Source organism: Cucumis melo, chromosome 11 (assembly GCF_025177605.1).
Source record: "Cucumis melo cultivar AY chromosome 11, USDA_Cmelo_AY_1.0, whole genome shotgun sequence".
NCBI classification, from domain to species: Eukaryota; Viridiplantae; Streptophyta; class Magnoliopsida; order Cucurbitales; family Cucurbitaceae; genus Cucumis; species Cucumis melo.
In genome coordinates, this window is record NC_066867.1 from 2,731,397 (window position 1) to 2,750,588 (window position 19,192).

General features: G+C 29.3%; 2 protein-coding genes across 2 annotated transcripts in view; one reads left to right on the forward strand and one right to left on the reverse strand.

The window, feature by feature from the left end:
• The window catches only part of LOC127144043 (uncharacterized), a 73,612-nt gene that overhangs the window by 8,376 nt on the left and 46,044 nt on the right, over nt 1-19,192 (reverse strand). The gene's annotated exons all lie outside the window — the stretch shown is intronic.
• On the forward strand, nt 13,575-16,726 carry LOC103497317 (protein NUCLEAR FUSION DEFECTIVE 4). Its single transcript, XM_008459452.3, has 3 exons — nt 13,575-14,012; nt 14,235-15,052; nt 15,973-16,726. Exons 1-3 carry the CDS (start codon nt 13,680-13,682, stop codon nt 16,451-16,453), a joined length of 1,632 nt encoding a protein of 543 aa, XP_008457674.2. The 5' UTR covers nt 13,575-13,679; the 3' UTR covers nt 16,454-16,726.

Consider the following 19,192-nt stretch of genomic DNA (forward strand, 5'->3'; position numbering starts at 1 on the left):
TTTCGAATTGATGCTACTACACCTCTTATTTTTCCTTTTCTTTGGTGAGTTTCCAATGGCTTTAGTGCTTCCATTTTCATGTAACGAGTGAAAGGGCATTATGGAGGATGTCAAAAACTCAAACTTCATTCAGCTAACATTTGTATTCCCATCTCCTAATCTCCGCAATAGTAACTCTCAGACCTAATTATATTGTTTTCTTAGTGTTTGTAATCATATAAGTTAAAGCTACGAAATTGCAGTAGAAACTACTACTTAAATCTGCATGCATGCAATTCCATTTAACTCTTGAGAGCTGAGAAAATTGACATATATAGCTTTCTGTTTAATTATGCACACATTAAGAAAGCTATGTCACGAAGAGTTTCTCTATAGAAATTAGGACAACAACATAAGTTAAATAATTCTTGTAATGAAGATTTTCTCTTGTGGGAGGAAGCTTTGTCTTCATGCACAACACATAAACTTTCTTAGTTTTTGGAAATGATGACAAAGTTTCCAAAGTTTCAAATTATATTAAATGATAGACATTGATATATATATATATATATATAACAGTGATAGACCTTAAATTTTGCAATATTTTAGTATATTTTATGTTATATTTGAAAATATTTCTTTAAAAAATTAAAATTAAATACTTCAAATTTGGTATAACATAAGAGTTAAAAAAAAATCTATGTGTTTGGAAAAGGAAGGGAAAGGAAAACAAAAATTTTGATGTCTTCAAACTTTCTCAAGAACAAAATAGAAAACATGAATAGCTATATAAAAAAAATGGAATGTACAACTATTGATTAGACTCGATTTTTTTTTTGATAAAATCACTATTAAACCGACAATAATCAATTCAGTAAATTTTCAAACAAACTTCGACCAATTAATACAAATTGATCGTCATTTAGTTAGTTTAATATTCTTCTAAAAAAATAGAAATTTTTTTGTCTAGATATCTTTTTTTTCAAACCGACGCTAATCGAGTCCCTCTTCACCTCCATCCGATTGCCTTTGGTTCTTCGATCTATAACGTTGTCATTAAATACAACAATAATATTTGGGATGAGAAAAGAAAAAAGAAGAGGAATGTAAGTAGAAAAGAAAATGGAAGAATAAAAAGAAACAGTGGGTAAAGAAGGGAGTAATCAATTATTGAACTAACATACAAAATGGGGAACAAAAGATTTTAGGGGTAAAGGCAGTGAGAGTAAGCAAATTGAGTTGCTCAATTTATAATGATTGAACCATGGTTTCAAAATTTACAAAAGTAGGCTTACATATTAATGAAATTTCTTTTGAAAAGTGAGACAAAAGCCAAGCCAGGCTGTAAAGTAAAAGTGCAAACGATATAAAGAAAAAGGGAAGAAAATAGGTGACAGTCCGTACGTACATATCATACCACGTCTCTTTCTTTTACGATGACTATTCACAATAAGCAAGAGCCATTTTTCTTTATTAATAATCCAAAATATCCACTATCACTTATCAACACCCCACTGGCCCGACCCCTCCTCACTCTTGTTCAATCCGTCACCATTGGTGTGGTTATCCCAGTTGCAACCATGACGGTAAATCACTGTTACTTTCATTTTGAACCTACATTTTAAAGAGTAATGTGTACACATTTTCACGTTCGGTGGTGTTTTATAATCAACTTTAGTTGGTATCTATTAATGATAAGTCGCGTTCTAATTTCGAAACGTGGAGAATTCGAACGGGTGTGTATCGCCTTTGTCAATATATAATTTCTTCTGTCTATATTATAGATTCAATAATGTTGAATCTCCTTCTCCAAATCTGTTGAATGGAAAAGATAGAAAAATAAGTATTTTTTTTTTTTTCTCTTTAGGATGGTCCTCAACTTTCCGACTTTTGTATTCACTCTAATAATAGTAATGGTCCTTCCTTTGGCTAGGGTTAAGGGTCGTACAAAATAAAACAAATATTTATATATTAAAAATGTGAGTGAACACTCATATCATAATCGTTTGATGAAGAAAAATAATAACATGTGATATCAATATCAAATTACGTGTCAATATATAGATTATGTGTCAAAATATGAATGAATGGTTATTGTAAACCCACTTTGTCATTATTCAAGAGGTCCCATTGTCCTAACCTTTCGATTCTAACTTTTCCATCATCCAACTCTTTTTTATCTCTTTCATCATTTAATCGAAGCCTACATCTAAAGGTGAGATCACTCTCCCTTGTGGCCCTCTCCCACTCTCTTTTTGTTTAGGGTTTGTGTGTCAAATGGGATTGTGAGAATATTCCATAAACTCCTCTTTCAAATTCTTCAAAATTCTCCATCTCTCTCATATATATCGTGAGTGAGATCTAACCATTTAATAAAAACTCTTAATAACAAAATCATAAATATGTTTTGTAACTTAATTATTTAATGAAAGAAATGAATATAGAAACTGGTTTTTGATAAATATAAACAAATTCTTGTTTCTCGTTTATTATAATTTTTCTTATTTGCTCAAATTTGATCGCTCAAATTTGTTAGTTTGAATGGTATTGTCTTAAATCCAACTCAATTATATTACTTTTCATAGATGTCAGAGTTAAGTTGTAGTAAAATATTTAAAGGAGGTTAAATGCGTGTTTAATGAAAATACACGCAAAATATTTAATTACACCCCGTGACAAAATTATGGATTTTTGCTACAAAGTATATAATTTATTTTGTTAATTATTATTATTCTTAAAAGATAACTAAAAAAATTATATATATCAAGATTCTATCGACGGGTATTTTCAAAAGTACAAAAATGTTAAAATCATTTACAAAATAAAACAAAATTCATCGAACCATTGCCTATTTAAATTTTCTGTTATATTTTGTAAATAGTTTCAATATTTTGTTATTTATAACAAATTTTCTTTTCTATATTATATAACTTAAAAAACTAAGTTATATTTAAAATGACAAAACGTTTTAATTATTATTAATTTTTTGTTTATGAGAAACAATAAACATAAATAGGTACCAAAAATATTTATGCATATTGTATTTAAAATAAAAAAAGAAGATCAAGTATAATGTCTTTTCAAAAGTAGATTTTTGTATCTTTGTATTACCCTTTGATTTTTTGAGAATATTCCAAAATTGTACTTAAAAATATAAATTCATAGAAAATATTATCGGATGGTTGTTCACTTTTTATAATCTCTATAATCCATACGTATTTCACGCTTCTTTCTCTTTTCTTCTTTTCTATTAGTTATAATATCAGTCTTTTGAATATTATCTTATCTAATGTGTACAATTTCTTTGACGATCATTCAAGCCACTAGAGAAGAAGTGAGTCCGTGAACGTGCTATAGATATATCACATCCCAATTTCAAAAAAAGTTGTGTGAAGCGAAAGTTGAATAACAAAAGTAATTATGGTTGGAAAATATTTTCAATAGATATATGAGATAGATAAGATGGAAAAGATGGAAAGTACTTTGAATCTTTTTAGATTGTTTTTTTTTTCTACTTTCTCTTTTCCATGATCACATTTTACGACCTACTTTTGATGATCACTTTCGAATTCACAAAACCACTTTTGTACGTAGAAGTTACAAATTTCTCCATATTTTTATTATAATCACGTTATCCCTAAACATAAATTTATTTTACAAGCTTGTATAAATTTGCTATTTAATTAATTTGAGTTGATGACACAAGTAGAACATAGTTCAACTGAAATTTGAAGGCATATTGATGATTATAAGGTTGGTGGTTGAAGGAATAAAAACTCCTAACCGAGTTGGGATACTATAAATTATAAATTTTTAACCTTAATTATATATAGTACTTAAAGAAAATATTGTATTAATCAGTTGAGTCTGGAGATTTACATGGATTGATTAGGTCTACTGCTCAAAAGACATGGCTTTTCTTTTTCTTTTTCTCCTCATTTTCTTTTCATTGTTGATCCCTTTGTCCCTTTTTAGTGTGTCTATATATAATCACTTTTTTGTTTAGGTTTTATTAATCCAACTAAATTTTTTTATGATTTCAGTTTGGTAAGTTCAGATGGTCTGAATTATCGAATTATTGAACACCTTTAATTAAGTTATCTTCACAAATACTCTATGTTGAGGTTGTCTTAGGGAAGATCCAAAACTTAAGAAAAACTAGAAGACAACTATAAGGAACTACATTTCTCAGAAAGGAAAAGTTAGACCTTCAAGTTTTAGGACGACCAGTCAAATCGCAGAAATTACAGTAATAAAAAAATCATGTTAAACTCGATCTTTGGTTGTGAGAGAAAAACATTATAAGTGATTTTATCAGAGAACTCCCGAAGAGAAAAGTAAAGTAAACTTCAAAAGTAATAACCCTGCCTAAATGAACTTCTTTCAAACTAAATCAATATGACTCCACAAAATTCAAGTAATCTTAAAGGATCATTAGGTCAAACAACGATATCAGACCAAAAGATGAAACCGACCAAAGGCCAACAACCATGCTTGCCAACAGTCCTTTAACACTAAAATCAAACTACGTACCCTCAATAAACAAACTTTCTAAAAATCATAAGAAAATGAATCCTATAAATAGATGCAATGAAACATATGTTGGTCGTTGTTTTTTCTTTTTTTTTCTTTTGGAGTACTCGTGAATTTTGTTTGCTTGGGTGTGTCCGGAAAGGACAGAATGCAACGACAAACTAGACAAAGACAAAAGAACAGGCTGTAAATATTTAACAAAGAAGAAGAAGAAGAAGAAGATGAAGCGTTAGGTAGCACGTGGTAGATTAAATTGTGCGGAGTAGATGCGATAAGCAAAACCAATTATTGCTAACTTCCAAAATATGATCTCTTCCTCTCTCGGTTATCAAAAAATATAAAGTCAAGAGTGCTTTTCCTTTTTCCTACACTCTTACTTCCTCCTCCATACGCAACCCTTTTGAGCCATACATTTTACAAACTGATCACACACCTTCTCATCTCTCTTCTACCCTTTCTTTTGTATCATATAATAATAATGTATAGTATTGCAACCCTACACTCATTTTTAAATTGAATTGATGACTTTTTTTTTTCTTTGTCTTTTTTTGGGGTTCAATTTAGAATAATGTTGGTTTGATAGAGTAAGTACACAAAGATTTTACTCATTTCTATGCCATGAAACCCTAACCTTTCTTTTGGAATATCGTTTGGAAAAAGATGAGTTATTGGAGCTGAAATTGGGATAGAGTTGATAGACAATATTTGAATATTATTGTACGAATTAACTTTGCGTTTTTTATATTTCAATCCAAATTTTGGTCGTATATCATACAAGATTTTCCAAAATTAAAAAAAAAAAAATTGAGAGAAAAATAACCAAAAAAAAGGTCAGAAGCTAGGACCCGTTTGGTAACGTTTTCGTTCCCTGTTTTTCGTTTCTTGTTTCTTGTTGAACAGGGAATAAGAAACATAAATGTTTTGTATAACGGTTTCTTTTCCTTGTTTCTTGAAAAAAATAACAGAAACAGAAAACGTGTTTTGATAACTATTTATTGTTTCCTATTTCTTATTTCTTGTTTTCTCAATAATGTCCTACATTAAACATATAATTGTAAATTGTGCAACATGCTATCGATATATATTTTACAACATACACATTTTTCTTACAATTCTGAATCATATAATAGATGAATACACCCACATGATCCTAATTTATTTCTCATTTATTTCAGCAGAAAGGTTAACAAAAAACAAGAACAAAATTTACTGAGTTTTGAAGATCATTTCACTTGGATTAAACCCAGAAAATAAAGCCTGACAAGAGGAATGATTAGGAAGAGAATTAATCAAACGAGTCAGATGACCAAAGTAAAAAAAGGCATAAAATTTGAAGAAACTTCAAAATCAAAAGACAAACACCATCAAAGATCCATTAAGTAAACAACAGATGGAACAAACTAATCAGTACAAAAACTAAAAAAGAACACCCAAAACAAAACCATAGTAAAAGAAATTTACTTTATTTTCTTAAAGAACCCCCAAATCTTGGTAGAGCGAACAGCGAAAGTAAATAGTGAAGAACAAACGAAAGAAATCCAAAACCAAAAGAACAGGAATAGAAAATAAAACTCAACCAACAAAGACCAAAACAAAACCAAGACAAAAGATTCTAGAGATAAATCATGAAATAATCCAAAAGGGAAGAGATTAACCAACAAAAACAAGAAAACTAATGAAAAAAAAAACACATCCAGAAATGGATCCATAGAAACAAAGATGTAAAAACACACAAACCTAATGAAAATTAAAGCAGCATCTGATGATGAAATTAGCAACAAGTTCACAAGAGATATGGTTAAAGAGAAAGTGTGAAGAGAGAAAGAGAGAAAGAGAGAAAAATAACACCACCCATAGACACATCAAACGGGCATCAAGTTCTTTATCTATTTATTTATTTATTTTCTCTCTCTGTATCTATAAAAAAAAAAAAAGAAAGTAAGCTTTGTAGCACTAAATACACAAGAGTTGTTCGTGGGTCACTTGCACTTGTAGATCTGTTGTAGCGGAGAATTGAATCTGACGAAGTAGGAAGAGCCACCACAGTCCGGCTCTTTGTGATTGAGTTGGATAGCCTAAGGATCATCGGAGATGGATTTGTCGTCAAGTGCTTAAAGATTAGATGGGTAAAGAGATTGAAGAAGGCAAACGAAGAGACGGAGCCCTAGCCGGAGAACGAAAAGAAATGCCAGCGAACACCTTGTCGGAGAAGCCACGAAACTTTTTCGAAAGAGAGAAGACGGAAGAGAGAACATGGACAAGCCACAAAGAGAGAGAGGAAATTTGAAAAGAAGAAAAACGAAACAGGTGAAAATATTTTTTTTTTTTACCTTTTTAGAAACATTTCTAATTATTTTAAGAACGAAAAACATAAAACGTTATCAGATACATCCGTTTCTTAAAAAATTAAAAACAAGAAACAGAAAACAAAAACATTACCAAACGAACACTAATAGACGAGAAGACAAAGAACAGTTAAAAGGTTATTATCAAGTAAAATAAAAAATAAAAAGAAATCTATGGATGGAACTTAAAATATATATATATATATATATTACTTTGGAAGGCCGCAATATGGAAAACGCTTTTGCTTTTCAATTTACATCGTCTATTAATCGTGAAAAGGTATCATACATTAAAATAATAATAATAATAAATGAATAATTAATTAAAATAATTAAAATTTAAAAGAAAAATTAAAAAGAATTATTGGTCCCTTGAAAGATTTTGGGATCCCCACACTCCATTATTTTAATTCTAATAAATATCTTCTAAATTTGAAATTTTAATAAACCAATCTTATAATTACCCATCAACTTCATTATTTTTTTATTTTCTTTTTTCTTTTTCCCTAAAATTTGACTAAAATGAGATCAACTATTAAAGTTGTAGATATAAAAATAAATTTTGTTTTGGGTCAAATGATGTGGAGCCATCCACGTTATAAATTTCATGTAAAATAGTTAAGCTCTTCCTAATTTGTATGATGCGTAGAATTATTAAAATATTTTTACTGAAATCTCACTTCAGTCATGGTTGTTCTTGGCTACCCCACTGCTTTTAGGAAGCAACTGTTGACGATTTAAATCATTTCACTACCTCTAATGATAAACTTTGTGCAATCAATGTAACTCATATGGATTAACTCAAAGGACCATCTCCGATATAAAGCTATCTTTGACAACCATCAGACCACCAACTTCGATAACGAACAGTGCCAACAACCACCTCCATTGATCAATCTTGGCGCCTAATTAACCCCTACGATATATCTCGTTAGACAACTAACCCAACAATGACTCTTTTGATTATTGATGGTTAACTTTATCGACTAATTAAATCCATCATATATATGCTTAAAAAACACCCGCCAGTAATTTTTAAAATTATTATTAGGTTCTGAATGTTTTATAGTCATCCATCATAGTAAATAAACACAGATATGACACTTTTAACATATATATATATATAGTAAATCTATAAAAAGAAATGAAATTTATAGAATGTAATTGTTCCCTTCATAGTATTTTCATTGTTAAATTGTGATTTTTCATATTAATGGAGATTAAAGAACGTATCGTCGTTCAATAAATATATGTTCGATCACTGTTAGATTGATTTTCCACACCTATAGTCTACATTCCACTTGTACATGAAAAAATTTAACACTATATATCGAGTAATCATCTATATTCGAATAGTTACAACATAGCTTGACGTATATATCTATCTATTCAAACATATATCAACCATTACATCGTAATATTTTTTGTCTACATCAAATAATGAATATACCATTTCACATGTAACTACCTCGATGCAATAGTTGTAATTAAAAAGGGCAAAATAAGAATATATATTTTCTCTCATAACTCATTTAATAATATTAGTTAGATAGAAATTAAAATAGGTTTAGACAGAAAAAAGTATTGTATTCTTAATCTGATCTTTGAATAATATTAGTGGGAGTCATTTTGATAAAAGTTTAGGGAATGTGGAAAGACTATTTCAACCTTTAGAGAATAGTGGGTCAAATTGCTTTGAATTAATATAAAAATAATTTAAGAAAAATGATAAAAAAAAATTCATAATATTTATTAATATAAATGGAAATCTATCATTAGACCTTATGATATGATTCAACTTGCAATAATTAATCTATTGAATTTCAAATAATTATTTAAAGGAACAAGTTCCAAATGAGACAATAATTAACCACAAATGATTTTAATTTCATAAAGTAAGTCTTGGAACACTTGCAATTCAACTCTATTCTTATTATTTAGTTAATTGCAGTTATTTATTTTCAAGGCAGGCTATTAAATTCTAAGTTATCATTCTAATTAAAGTCAATTTGAATAATATTTTAGAATAATAATTCACTAAATGTGAGGGCTGGTTGAGACGTTTCAGATACCGGTTCGTCCTTGACTCATTTATTTCTTGGTTAATTAACGAAAATCATGAGCTATGAACAATTCTCTTTCGGGATGTGTATTTCTATTTTTTAGTACTCTTTTGGGTTTGGACCTGTCTGTGTGTTCTGACAACTTTCAACAACACTAATTCTCAAATAGTATGTATAGACTTATTCAAATGTCAATTTTACAAGATGGACAATTAAAGTAAATGCACGGATGATTTTCACGTGAATTTTTGTTCAAAAGTCTAAATCAATTCATTTTTAAAAGATTTAATTGATACAATTATAAATTCCACACAAATATTTTTTATAGAACTTAACGAAGGGGTAAATTAATACAATTACAAAAATTTATAAGAGATTTAATCATACACCAAAATTTAGAATATAAATTGATACGAATGTTTTTATTATCTTTTAATTTTTATTACAAACGTAAATTAAGCTAAACTCTTGTTAATAAAAAATACTTTTACACATTCATTGTAAAAAAAAATAAGCTCCACGTGCTTTCGGGTTTATTTTATTATACTTTTTTCTAATGTGTAGAAATGATCCATGTTTTTTTTCTTTTGTCCTTTTTAATTTCTTTTTCTAGATAGTCTCCAAAAGTTTACAATTTGATTAATATCAACCTTAGTCAGGTCCTACATTAAAAAATAAATTTGGATATTTATTTGTTTTTTTTTTCTTTCCTTTTTTACATTTATTTATTCCAAACCAACCCATAGGAAGCACTTTTGTGGAATTCAACTTTGAAGACAAGTGAAAAGATCTAAAATTTAACCTCTTTCTTGGAAGTTTCCTCTTCATTATTATTCTTTAATAAATAGTTTGCTTGTGAATTAAGAATTATTATTTCTACTTTGGTATGAAAATACACATAAATCTTTTAACTATACCTAGAAAATGATTGAAAACTATATATGCATATTGCCTTAGGAAGGAAATTGATTTTGATAAATATATAAACTTAGAATAAGTACTCTTAAATAAAAAGAGAGTTTATAAATTTGAAAATTGATAAACACATGAAATTGAGTTTTTTCAAGTGTTTAGTGTTTAATCTAAATATAATTCTTAATTAAAACTACCAAAAGTCATCTATCTCATATTTCCTCAATCGACTAGTTTGGATAGCCACTTCCGACCAACTCTACTCACTTAAGAGTGTCATCTTCGTCAACTTCTAATAACCATTTTCTTAAAATTATTAATTCATAGTATATAATCATCGTCATTTAGAATAATTTAACATTAATAAAAATATTTATGTATATAATAAATGAATACACTTATAAGAAAAATTGCTAAACATATAGAGTATTTTTATTTCAAAGTATAGTTTTCAACAACTTTTTTAATTCTTTACTAGGTAAACTTAAATCAAATGTATTTTTATTATGACTCACGATAGCTTCATCATAAATTTGAATTCAAAGTTTATACACAATTTAATTTAAAAAAATTTAAAAGCCAAATTAAAGAGAAAATAACAATGAAAAGAAAGATTAACACAAACATTAATATATTTTCGCGGAAGAAGTTGTATTATTTAAATTAATCGTAGAGTCAACAATACATGGTCTCAACCAACAACGACGAAGATTCGAATACCACATTCAATATATACCCTCGACCATTGATTTTTTCCTTTCTAGATGTGATTGCAATGGTAACTAAATACACAAATAATTTTGATGTTTTTGTTTTATGTGGAAAGAGTAAAGTACAATGTCATAATTTGGCATTTAGGTGGAAGAAAAGTTGCATCAAATTCTTGGAAGACAAAAGAAAATGTTCCATGCTCCAATTTTAAAAGTAAACAATATTAATAATAATAAATATTTAAAATTTCAAGAAATATATTAATTTTGGTGGACTAAATTTTAATTCAACTTAAGAAACAAATGAATTAAATTGTTTACTAAAAGTACACTCTTTTTCTCAATAGAAAAAAAAAACACACACACACACCTACAACACGCACCGACATCGACATGTCTAATGAGCATGAGAAGATTGTGAAATCGAGACTAAAAATTCTAATTAAACTCTCCTAAGAAAATTGAATTAAACTATTAATAAGAGTTTGAGGTTCAAATCTCTGCTTTAAAATATACTAAAAAATAAAATTAAAATTAAAAAATGGACATTTTAAAATATAAAAAAATAAACTAAAATATTTACAAAATATTCGATACGTTTTATTTTGGTCCTAATTTTTCTAGAAAGGAATTGTTTTTTTTTTCTCTTTCCTTTTTTAATTGTACAACAAAACTCTACCTTTAATATAAAATAATCAAAATATTTCCAATAAAGCCCACAGACTAAAACGACTCTATTTTACAATTAAATGATCAATACGAACATATTTAAACGTGCGAACATGCCAAATTCTAAAAGAAAAAATGATTGTAGATTGACCAAAATAGACATACAAACCAATCTAAATGAGTGAAGTTTGGATGGATGATTTTTAAAAACTTAAAATAAATGTATGTTGTGAAATTTATAACCGAAAATAGACATCTATGAGCTATGAACTTTATGGTACATATAAAGAGGTAGAAATAGATTGAAATAGTTTTCCAAATTGAGTTGGTTGGTTACTTTATTTGTAATAATCAACCTTTTTTTTTTTTTTTTCTCTCTTCATGTTTCATAATATTTTGGAGAAAAATTGAGCAGTTTATTCACATTCATGAATTCCATCATTTAAGTTTACATATTGAAAAATGAATCAATTAAATTGCTATTTGTATAATTAGATTGAGACATTGAAAGTTTGATGGTTATATTAGGAAGGAAAGGTTTGTTGGATAAGTGTGGGCGGCGCGTAGGCATTGGGGTTAACAAGATAAGGCTGCCCACAACATTCAATTACAAGCTATTGACCTCTCCTACCCCTTCTTCCATTTCCACTGTATAATGAAAATATTTAAATTCTATTCTCCGTTATTCTAAACTTTGTATTTTGTTTTATTTTTTCTCTATATTTTAGTCTCTACATCCATCAGGATTTTGTCACCTTTTTTATCAAAGGATGAAGTGACTTCTATATTAGACTCTAGATTATTCATTATATTAATTAAATTAATAAGTAACTAAGAAGTCTTACTACAACATTAAAACAAAATCGACATAAACCCTAAAATATTAACATTATTTTTTTTCAAACACTCAAATCTTTCGCATCCCCTTACTTTTTTTCAGAAGAAGATTGAGTAGAATAAATAAAAAATTGAGAAGAAGAGAAAATCACAAAATATCCGAAACGTAATGCACTGAAAAAATTGTTTACCAATGAAATTACATCTAACGTTTGAGTTAGAGAAAATGAAATAGAATGTCAATACATCTAAACAGTGACGACCAAAATAACTTCTTGAGTTTATTGGTAAAATGTCAATTTACCGTCTAATGTAAAATATTTTCAAAAAGTGATTATCTTATCTTATTTGACAACAGAGTCATCCAATCATACGTTAACAAAACAAACACTAAAATAAAAAAAAAAAAAGAAAAAGAAAAAAAGAAAATTGAAAATTGTAAAAGCATAGATAGGAAACCGTGTACAGAGGCCGCGTTTTGTTGCCGCAATTTAACAAAGAGCTTTGTATATGCAACTTGCAAGCCTTTCCTTTTCCCTTCTTCTCTTTCTTCCTAACCAAACTTTGCTTAACCAATTCATTACTATTCCAAAACTTGAGAGTAACGTCTTGGTCAACCCACTTTTAGCCTTTTATTATACATCACCAACTTTCCTTTTATATATATATATATATATATATTATACTCTTGTTTTTCTTAATCCATATTTTTATATGTTTATGAGATCGTTAACGTCTCTATATATACTTCAAGATCTAGAAGTTAAAAAAAAAAAAAAACAGTTGATTTACAAACATTAATAGACAACTAAATATCAATCAATATAGTTAACACTTTAATTTGTTCGTTAATTTAAATACGAGTAACAAATAGCATTTTGGTATATGTATTATTATTTGGTGTTTGTTCAAGTTTAGGTTTTAGCTTTTAAATATCTAAATTTAATAATTCATTTAATTTCAACTAGTTCGAAATATAATGAAAATACTAATAGATAGTATTGGAAAAAAATCAATAACAAACCAGCGGTATCGAAATAGGAAAGAAACTTTATAATATTAAGAATCAAAATGATATTAGAATTTTATATATATATATATAGTGAATAGATTTTTGTATCATTTGTCATGCCTTGATTACAACTGCTTATTTTGCTATGGATTATTATAATACTGAAATTAATTAAGAATTTTTTTTTTTTGTATGTTTAATTTATAATTAGTATTTGAAGAGAAAGGTATGATGAAATTATAAATTTACAAAAGTAATAACCGATCCCTTTGATTATTTTTTTTTTAAAACATGTTTATTGAAAATGGTGCATTTTGTTGGTTGATGATCTAATTCCAATATGTAAGATTATTTTTATTCAATCGGGACCATATATATAAATGTGTTAGATTTGAGATGTAAAAAAAAAAAAAATCAAAGAAAAGAAACATAAAATTTTATGAAAAGTCAAAAAAGTTTTTTAAAAAATCCCAGTTTTTGGTATTTAAATACTTGATAACATCTCTTCTTTCCGCCATTCAAAACCATTCATCTCCTCCTCAATTCAAAAAGAAAAAGAAAAACACCTCTCTCTCTCTCTCTCTCTCTCTCTCTCTGCTTTTTGTTTTTCAAAAATTTAATGGGTTCTTTAAACTTGCCGCCGTCCATGACGGTGCTAAAATGGCTAGGATTTGTGTCCGCCGTATGGGTTCAGGCGATTTCTGGCAACAACTACACTTTCTCGAATTACTCCGACGCCTTGAAATCTCTGATGAATCTAACCCAACTTCAACTCAATAATCTCTCCGTCGCCAAAGACGTTGGGAAAGCGTTTGGACTTCTCGCCGGAATGGCTAGTGATAGGTTTCCGACTTGGGTCATTTTGCTTATTGGATCTGTTGAAGGTCTTGTTGGGTATGGCGCTCAATGGCTTGTTGTTAGTCGCAGGATCTCTCCTCTTCCTTATTGGCAGGTAACTTTCTTTCTTTTTTTTTTCTTTTTTATTTTTTTATTGGGTCAATATTTGAATCTTTCTTGTTCAAGATTATGAGCAACGATACATCTTTCTTCTTCAACCTTAGCTAATGATTCATTATGCACTAAACTTCTAAAATCTTTTAAAAAGCAGTTGAATTAGTTCTTCTTTCTAAAAACCTTCATTTCAACTAAAGAAAATGGCGTTTGTGCTGTTCAGATGTGCATCTTCTTGTGTATGGGTGGAAACAGCACGACATGGATGAACACGGCGGTGCTAGTAACTTGCATCAGAAACTTCCGGAAGAATCGCGGCCCAGTTTCCGGCATTCTCAAAGGCTACGTCGGTCTCAGCACTGCCATTTTCACCGATCTCTGTTTTGCTTTGTTTTCCTCCGACCCATCTTCTTTCCTCCTCATGCTCTCCTTGGTCCCTTTCGCCGTCTGTCTCTTCGCCATGTTTTTCCTCCGTGAAATCCCAACTCAAACCACCATTACCGCCGCCGATACCCAACAAGAATCCAATTACTTTTCCGTCTTCAACGTTCTTGCTGTCGTCGTTGCCGTTTATCTCTTATGTTTCGATTTCATCAAAAACTCCGGCAGACTCATTTCCCAATTATACTCAATGGGGCTTCTGATTCTCCTTGGATCCCCTTTGATTATCCCGATATACTCATTTTTCAAGAGCTGGAACTCGATTCGGAGCCGGTTGGATCTGGAGGAGCCGCTAGTGAAAGAAGAAGCGGTGACAGGGGCGGTGAAGGAGGAAACAGGGGAAATTGCTATGATAGAACAGAGAGCGCCGGTGATTGGAGAAGAACATACGATATTTGAAGCGGTGAGAACGATTGATTTCTGGGTGCTGTTCGTGTCGTTTTTGTGTGGAGTTGGAACGGGATTGGCGGTGATGAACAATATGGGTCAGATCGGATTGGCTCTGGGTTACGCGGATGTATCCATGTTCGTTTCTCTTACAAGTATTTGGGGATTTTTTGGCCGGATTCTTTCCGGTACACTCTCCGAGCATTTTCTCAAGTAAGTTCCCCTCTTTCTCTTTATCTCTCTCTCTTCCAAAAATTAGGATCTTCTTGACTTTCAATTTTATATTTTTTTTTTGTCTAATTTATATTTCTATTTCAAAATATTATACTTTAAAATTTTACAATTTTACTTTTGTTTTCATTTGATTTTTTTCTCATATTTTCTAGATATAAGTTTATTATTTGATATCAATGCCTATTAATTAATCCTACTTTCAAATTAGACCACTATCAAAAATGAAATAGTACCTTTTTTTTCACAAAATTTGAGTGTAAAACTTGAAATTTTCAAACCTAGTAAAACTTGAAATTAAATTACAAACTTAGAACTAAAATTTATCTTAAAATTTAGAAACTAAATATAAATATAAATATAGGTATCAAAAGTTATTAACTTCTTTTTTTTTTTTTTCTTTTGAAACTTATTCTATTTTGTTCATTTGAATTGTAAATGTTGTTTTAAATGGGCAATTTGAGTTTTCAAAATATGTTTTATAGAAAATATCCATTTTGGTCCAACTTTAGAAAGTTAATTCTTTTGAACCCTTTGATATATTCTTTTGAAAAGATTGAAATGACATTTGCTAGAGATACCTAAATTGGTTAAGATAAGTACTAAATGAAAGAGAGATTAAAGAGGAAAATAGTAACAAAGCCTTTCCTTTTTTTTTCTTCTACTTTTTCTTTACTTTTAGAAATTAAAATAAACATGTTAAAATTTTAGACTATTGATTTTAAAATATAAGTTTATTACATATTTTAAAAAGAAAATTAGATTTTTTTTTTAACAAATTTTTAATGGTTGAAACTGATGTAGTAAAAAGTTTATGTCTTTTTGAAAAAAGAAGAAAAAGATACTATCAAACTAAAGTGGATTGAAATTGAAATGTAATATCTTCATGACTATTATTTCAGGAAGGCAGGCACACCAAGGCCTCTATGGAACGCAGCATCTCAAATTCTAATGACCGTTGGATACGTTTTGATGGCGATGGCAATGCCGGGGTCTCTCTACATCGGTTCAGTCATCGTTGGGATCTGCTACGGCGTTCGTCTCTCCATCACTGTCCCCACCGCCTCTGAGCTCTTTGGTCTCAAATACTACGGTCTCATCTACAACATTCTCATCCTCAACCTCCCGATTGGCTCCTTCCTATTCTCAGGCCTTCTTGCAGGATTCCTTTACGACATGGAGGCGACTCCAACCGAGGGCGGCGGGAACACGTGCATCGGAGGGCATTGCTATAGAATTGTGTTTCTGGTGATGGCATTGGCTTGTGTAATTGGGTTTGTTTTGGACATTTGGTTGGCGTTTAGAACCAAAGAACTTTATTCCAAGCTTAAAGCAGCCAACAAGAGATCAACAAAAAAGGTAAACAACAACAATAACTCTTAGTGAGCACAAATTTCACAATTAATTGGTGGATTGATGGGAATTTTTACCCAAATGACATCCCCCAATCTATATATATATTGTTTCTTTTTTCTTTTTTTTTTTTTTCTCTTTTGAATTTGTAATTTTTTTTTAAGTTTGAATCAATGCCATTTAAGATTGTGTAAGCAAGTTTTGGAATTATCTATTTTTACCCTTGTTGTGTAATGAGTAATTAGATTTGTATTTTTTAATCATGACTTTTTCTTAAATAATAAGATCCATATTTAATTTGTACATTGCAATTGATTTTTCCATGTTTTTTGGGCGTGACATTTGATAGAGTTGTAGTTATATGAAAAAAAGAAAAAGTTTAAAAAGGTCAGGACTAAACAAATAGAAACCCTAAATTTTAATTTAAATAAATTTGTATATAGGGATTATTGAAAATGTATTGAAATAGAAGGAAAATGCCAATTTGGGTCAAAAGTTTGGGCTCACAAAAACTGACAATTGGGTTGGGCTTCTCGTAGATGTACTATGCGATTTTATGGCATGTTGTGTCAAATTATGGGATATGGTTTGTGGTTTGAAGGCTTTCGACTAAAACCAAAACTAAAGTCACGAGGGTATTAAACTACTATTATGTAACACGACTAGTTTTTTTTTTTTTTTGTTATTGTTTCTATCTGTAAAGTATATGAGGTCTTTAGAGTTAGTCATTGGAGATTGATGGATAAAATTTGTCGTTAGATCAGTTAGTTACAAAGGATTTGCTGTTGCATGAAGTTGGACGTTGAAGCTAGAGGTACGGTAGTCGTTGTTGGAGTTTTCTACTTAAGGTGGTCAATGAATAAAGGCATGTGGTCGACAGTGGTTGTTTTTGAATTTGGTCACCAGATTTAGAGATGGTGTTTAGAGTTGGCCACTAGAATGATGTTCAAAGTATGTTACCGAAGTTGGTGTTGGTGATTGTGTAGATAGAGTGTCTGGAATATCGAAGGTTATTCATGTTTGGAGATTAGTATTCATTCTACACTAGAAACAACATATACTTCAGCCCAAAACACAAACCCTCCATTAGTAAATAATAATAACAATATATATATATATATATATATATCATAAACAAATAAAATAATCCCAAATGGAATCACCACTTGATTTTATTAATGCATGGAATGGATCACCTATGTTAATTAATGACACATGACTGATTTAAAAATTAAGGGAAAAAAAAAACAAGTTGAAAAGGATCATAGTTTTTTTTCCTTCCATAGTCTAAAATCTTGAATTTTAGGATCGATTGGTATAAGTTCATGTCATTTAAATTATAATGTTAGGTGAAGAAATTTGTTCTGATAATCAAATAGTTTCGAAATATATGTATGAGTTCTTAGATTAAGAAAGATTAAGATTGCGTTAAATATTCAACCGTTTAGTACATATACTAATTAATAACCTTAATTCAAACATGAATAATCAAGCTATATGTCAAATAATGTAATCTAAACCCTAACTCAAAAATCATCTTCAATTTTTTTTTTTTAATTTTTTCTAATTCTAACTAAAAACCATCAATTTAGAAAGGCTTGGTGAAAAAATGTTTAGAAGCTTCTCTATAGTAATGAAACAAACGATATATGTGAAAATAATTTAAAGGTTAAATCATATGGATGTGTTGGTGTGGAATCTTAGAACTATGTCAATATTGATATAAGGCTCCTTAGGAAAATCAAAAAACAAAGCCACTAGGGCTTATCTAGCACAAAGTTGACAAAATAGCATATTATTGTAGAAAATATTTACGACAAAAAACTATGTTACTTGATGAAGTAATAACAATAGACATGAATATTTTCTAAACTGGTTTTTAAAGCGTCAAAATCTTTGCTATGTAATATTGTAAACATGTTAAGTAATACAACTTTTAGAGTAGCTTGCATGTAATGTAGTATAGACTTAGAGTGTAGAATAGTTGTGATAATGTATCTCTCCACTCAAGTCTTGGTCCATGTGAATGAATGAGTGGGAAAATGGTGAGAAGGCAATTATGAAAACTTCAACATGAAGTGAAAAAAGAAAGAATAGCATTGATGAAACAAATGGTGGAGTTTAGCATATACATATACATATATTGTAATATATATATATTTATATATATATAAGCATTTTCTCCCATGCTTTTGCTTAGAATGGACCCTAGCTTTTATATTATATATAATTATATAGGACATGGCATGCCAATTGCCAAACAGAGATTCATTCACAATTTCATGTGAGCCACACTGAAAAACATTGGAAACTCCTTCAATTGGGTATTGCCTTTTCCAACACTTAAAATCCCACTTTGGAACTTGAAAACTTCTCCCATTTCCCTCCATGAAAGGAATGGGGAATTTGGGTTGATCTGACACATGAATAAAAACAATTTGATACTATGACAATATAGAATGTTTTGAATATGTTATCTGACACATTTATATTATCTATGGTTTTGACAATAGAGTTTAAAGGAATGTGTTATATTAACTCTTTAGCTTTAGAGGTATCGATGTTCTGTAATTCTGAATTATTCTCTTCTAAATAAACTTATGGATGTAGCTAACCAATTGTTACTGAACCACGTTAAATCTTTTTATATTAGTTTTCTATTACTTTACATTTTCTATTTTCTTTTATTTACAGACTTTTTTAAACCAAAAAGTTATATCGGACACTACGATCTTTTTTTTTTTTTTCTTTTTGTTTTGGTGTCTTTTA

Excerpts from the sequence above, each read along its gene's own strand:
- LOC103497317 (XM_008459452.3), top strand. The coding sequence starts at position 13,680 with ATGGGTTCTTTAAACTTGCCGCCGTCCATGACGGTGCTAAAATGGCTA. Across the intron at positions 14,013-14,234 it reads CTCCTCTTCCTTATTGGCAG|ATGTGCATCTTCTTGTGTAT; the intron begins GTAACTTTCTTT and ends TGTGCTGTTCAG. Across the intron at positions 15,053-15,972 it reads CTCTCCGAGCATTTTCTCAA|GAAGGCAGGCACACCAAGGC; the intron begins GTAAGTTCCCCT and ends CTATTATTTCAG.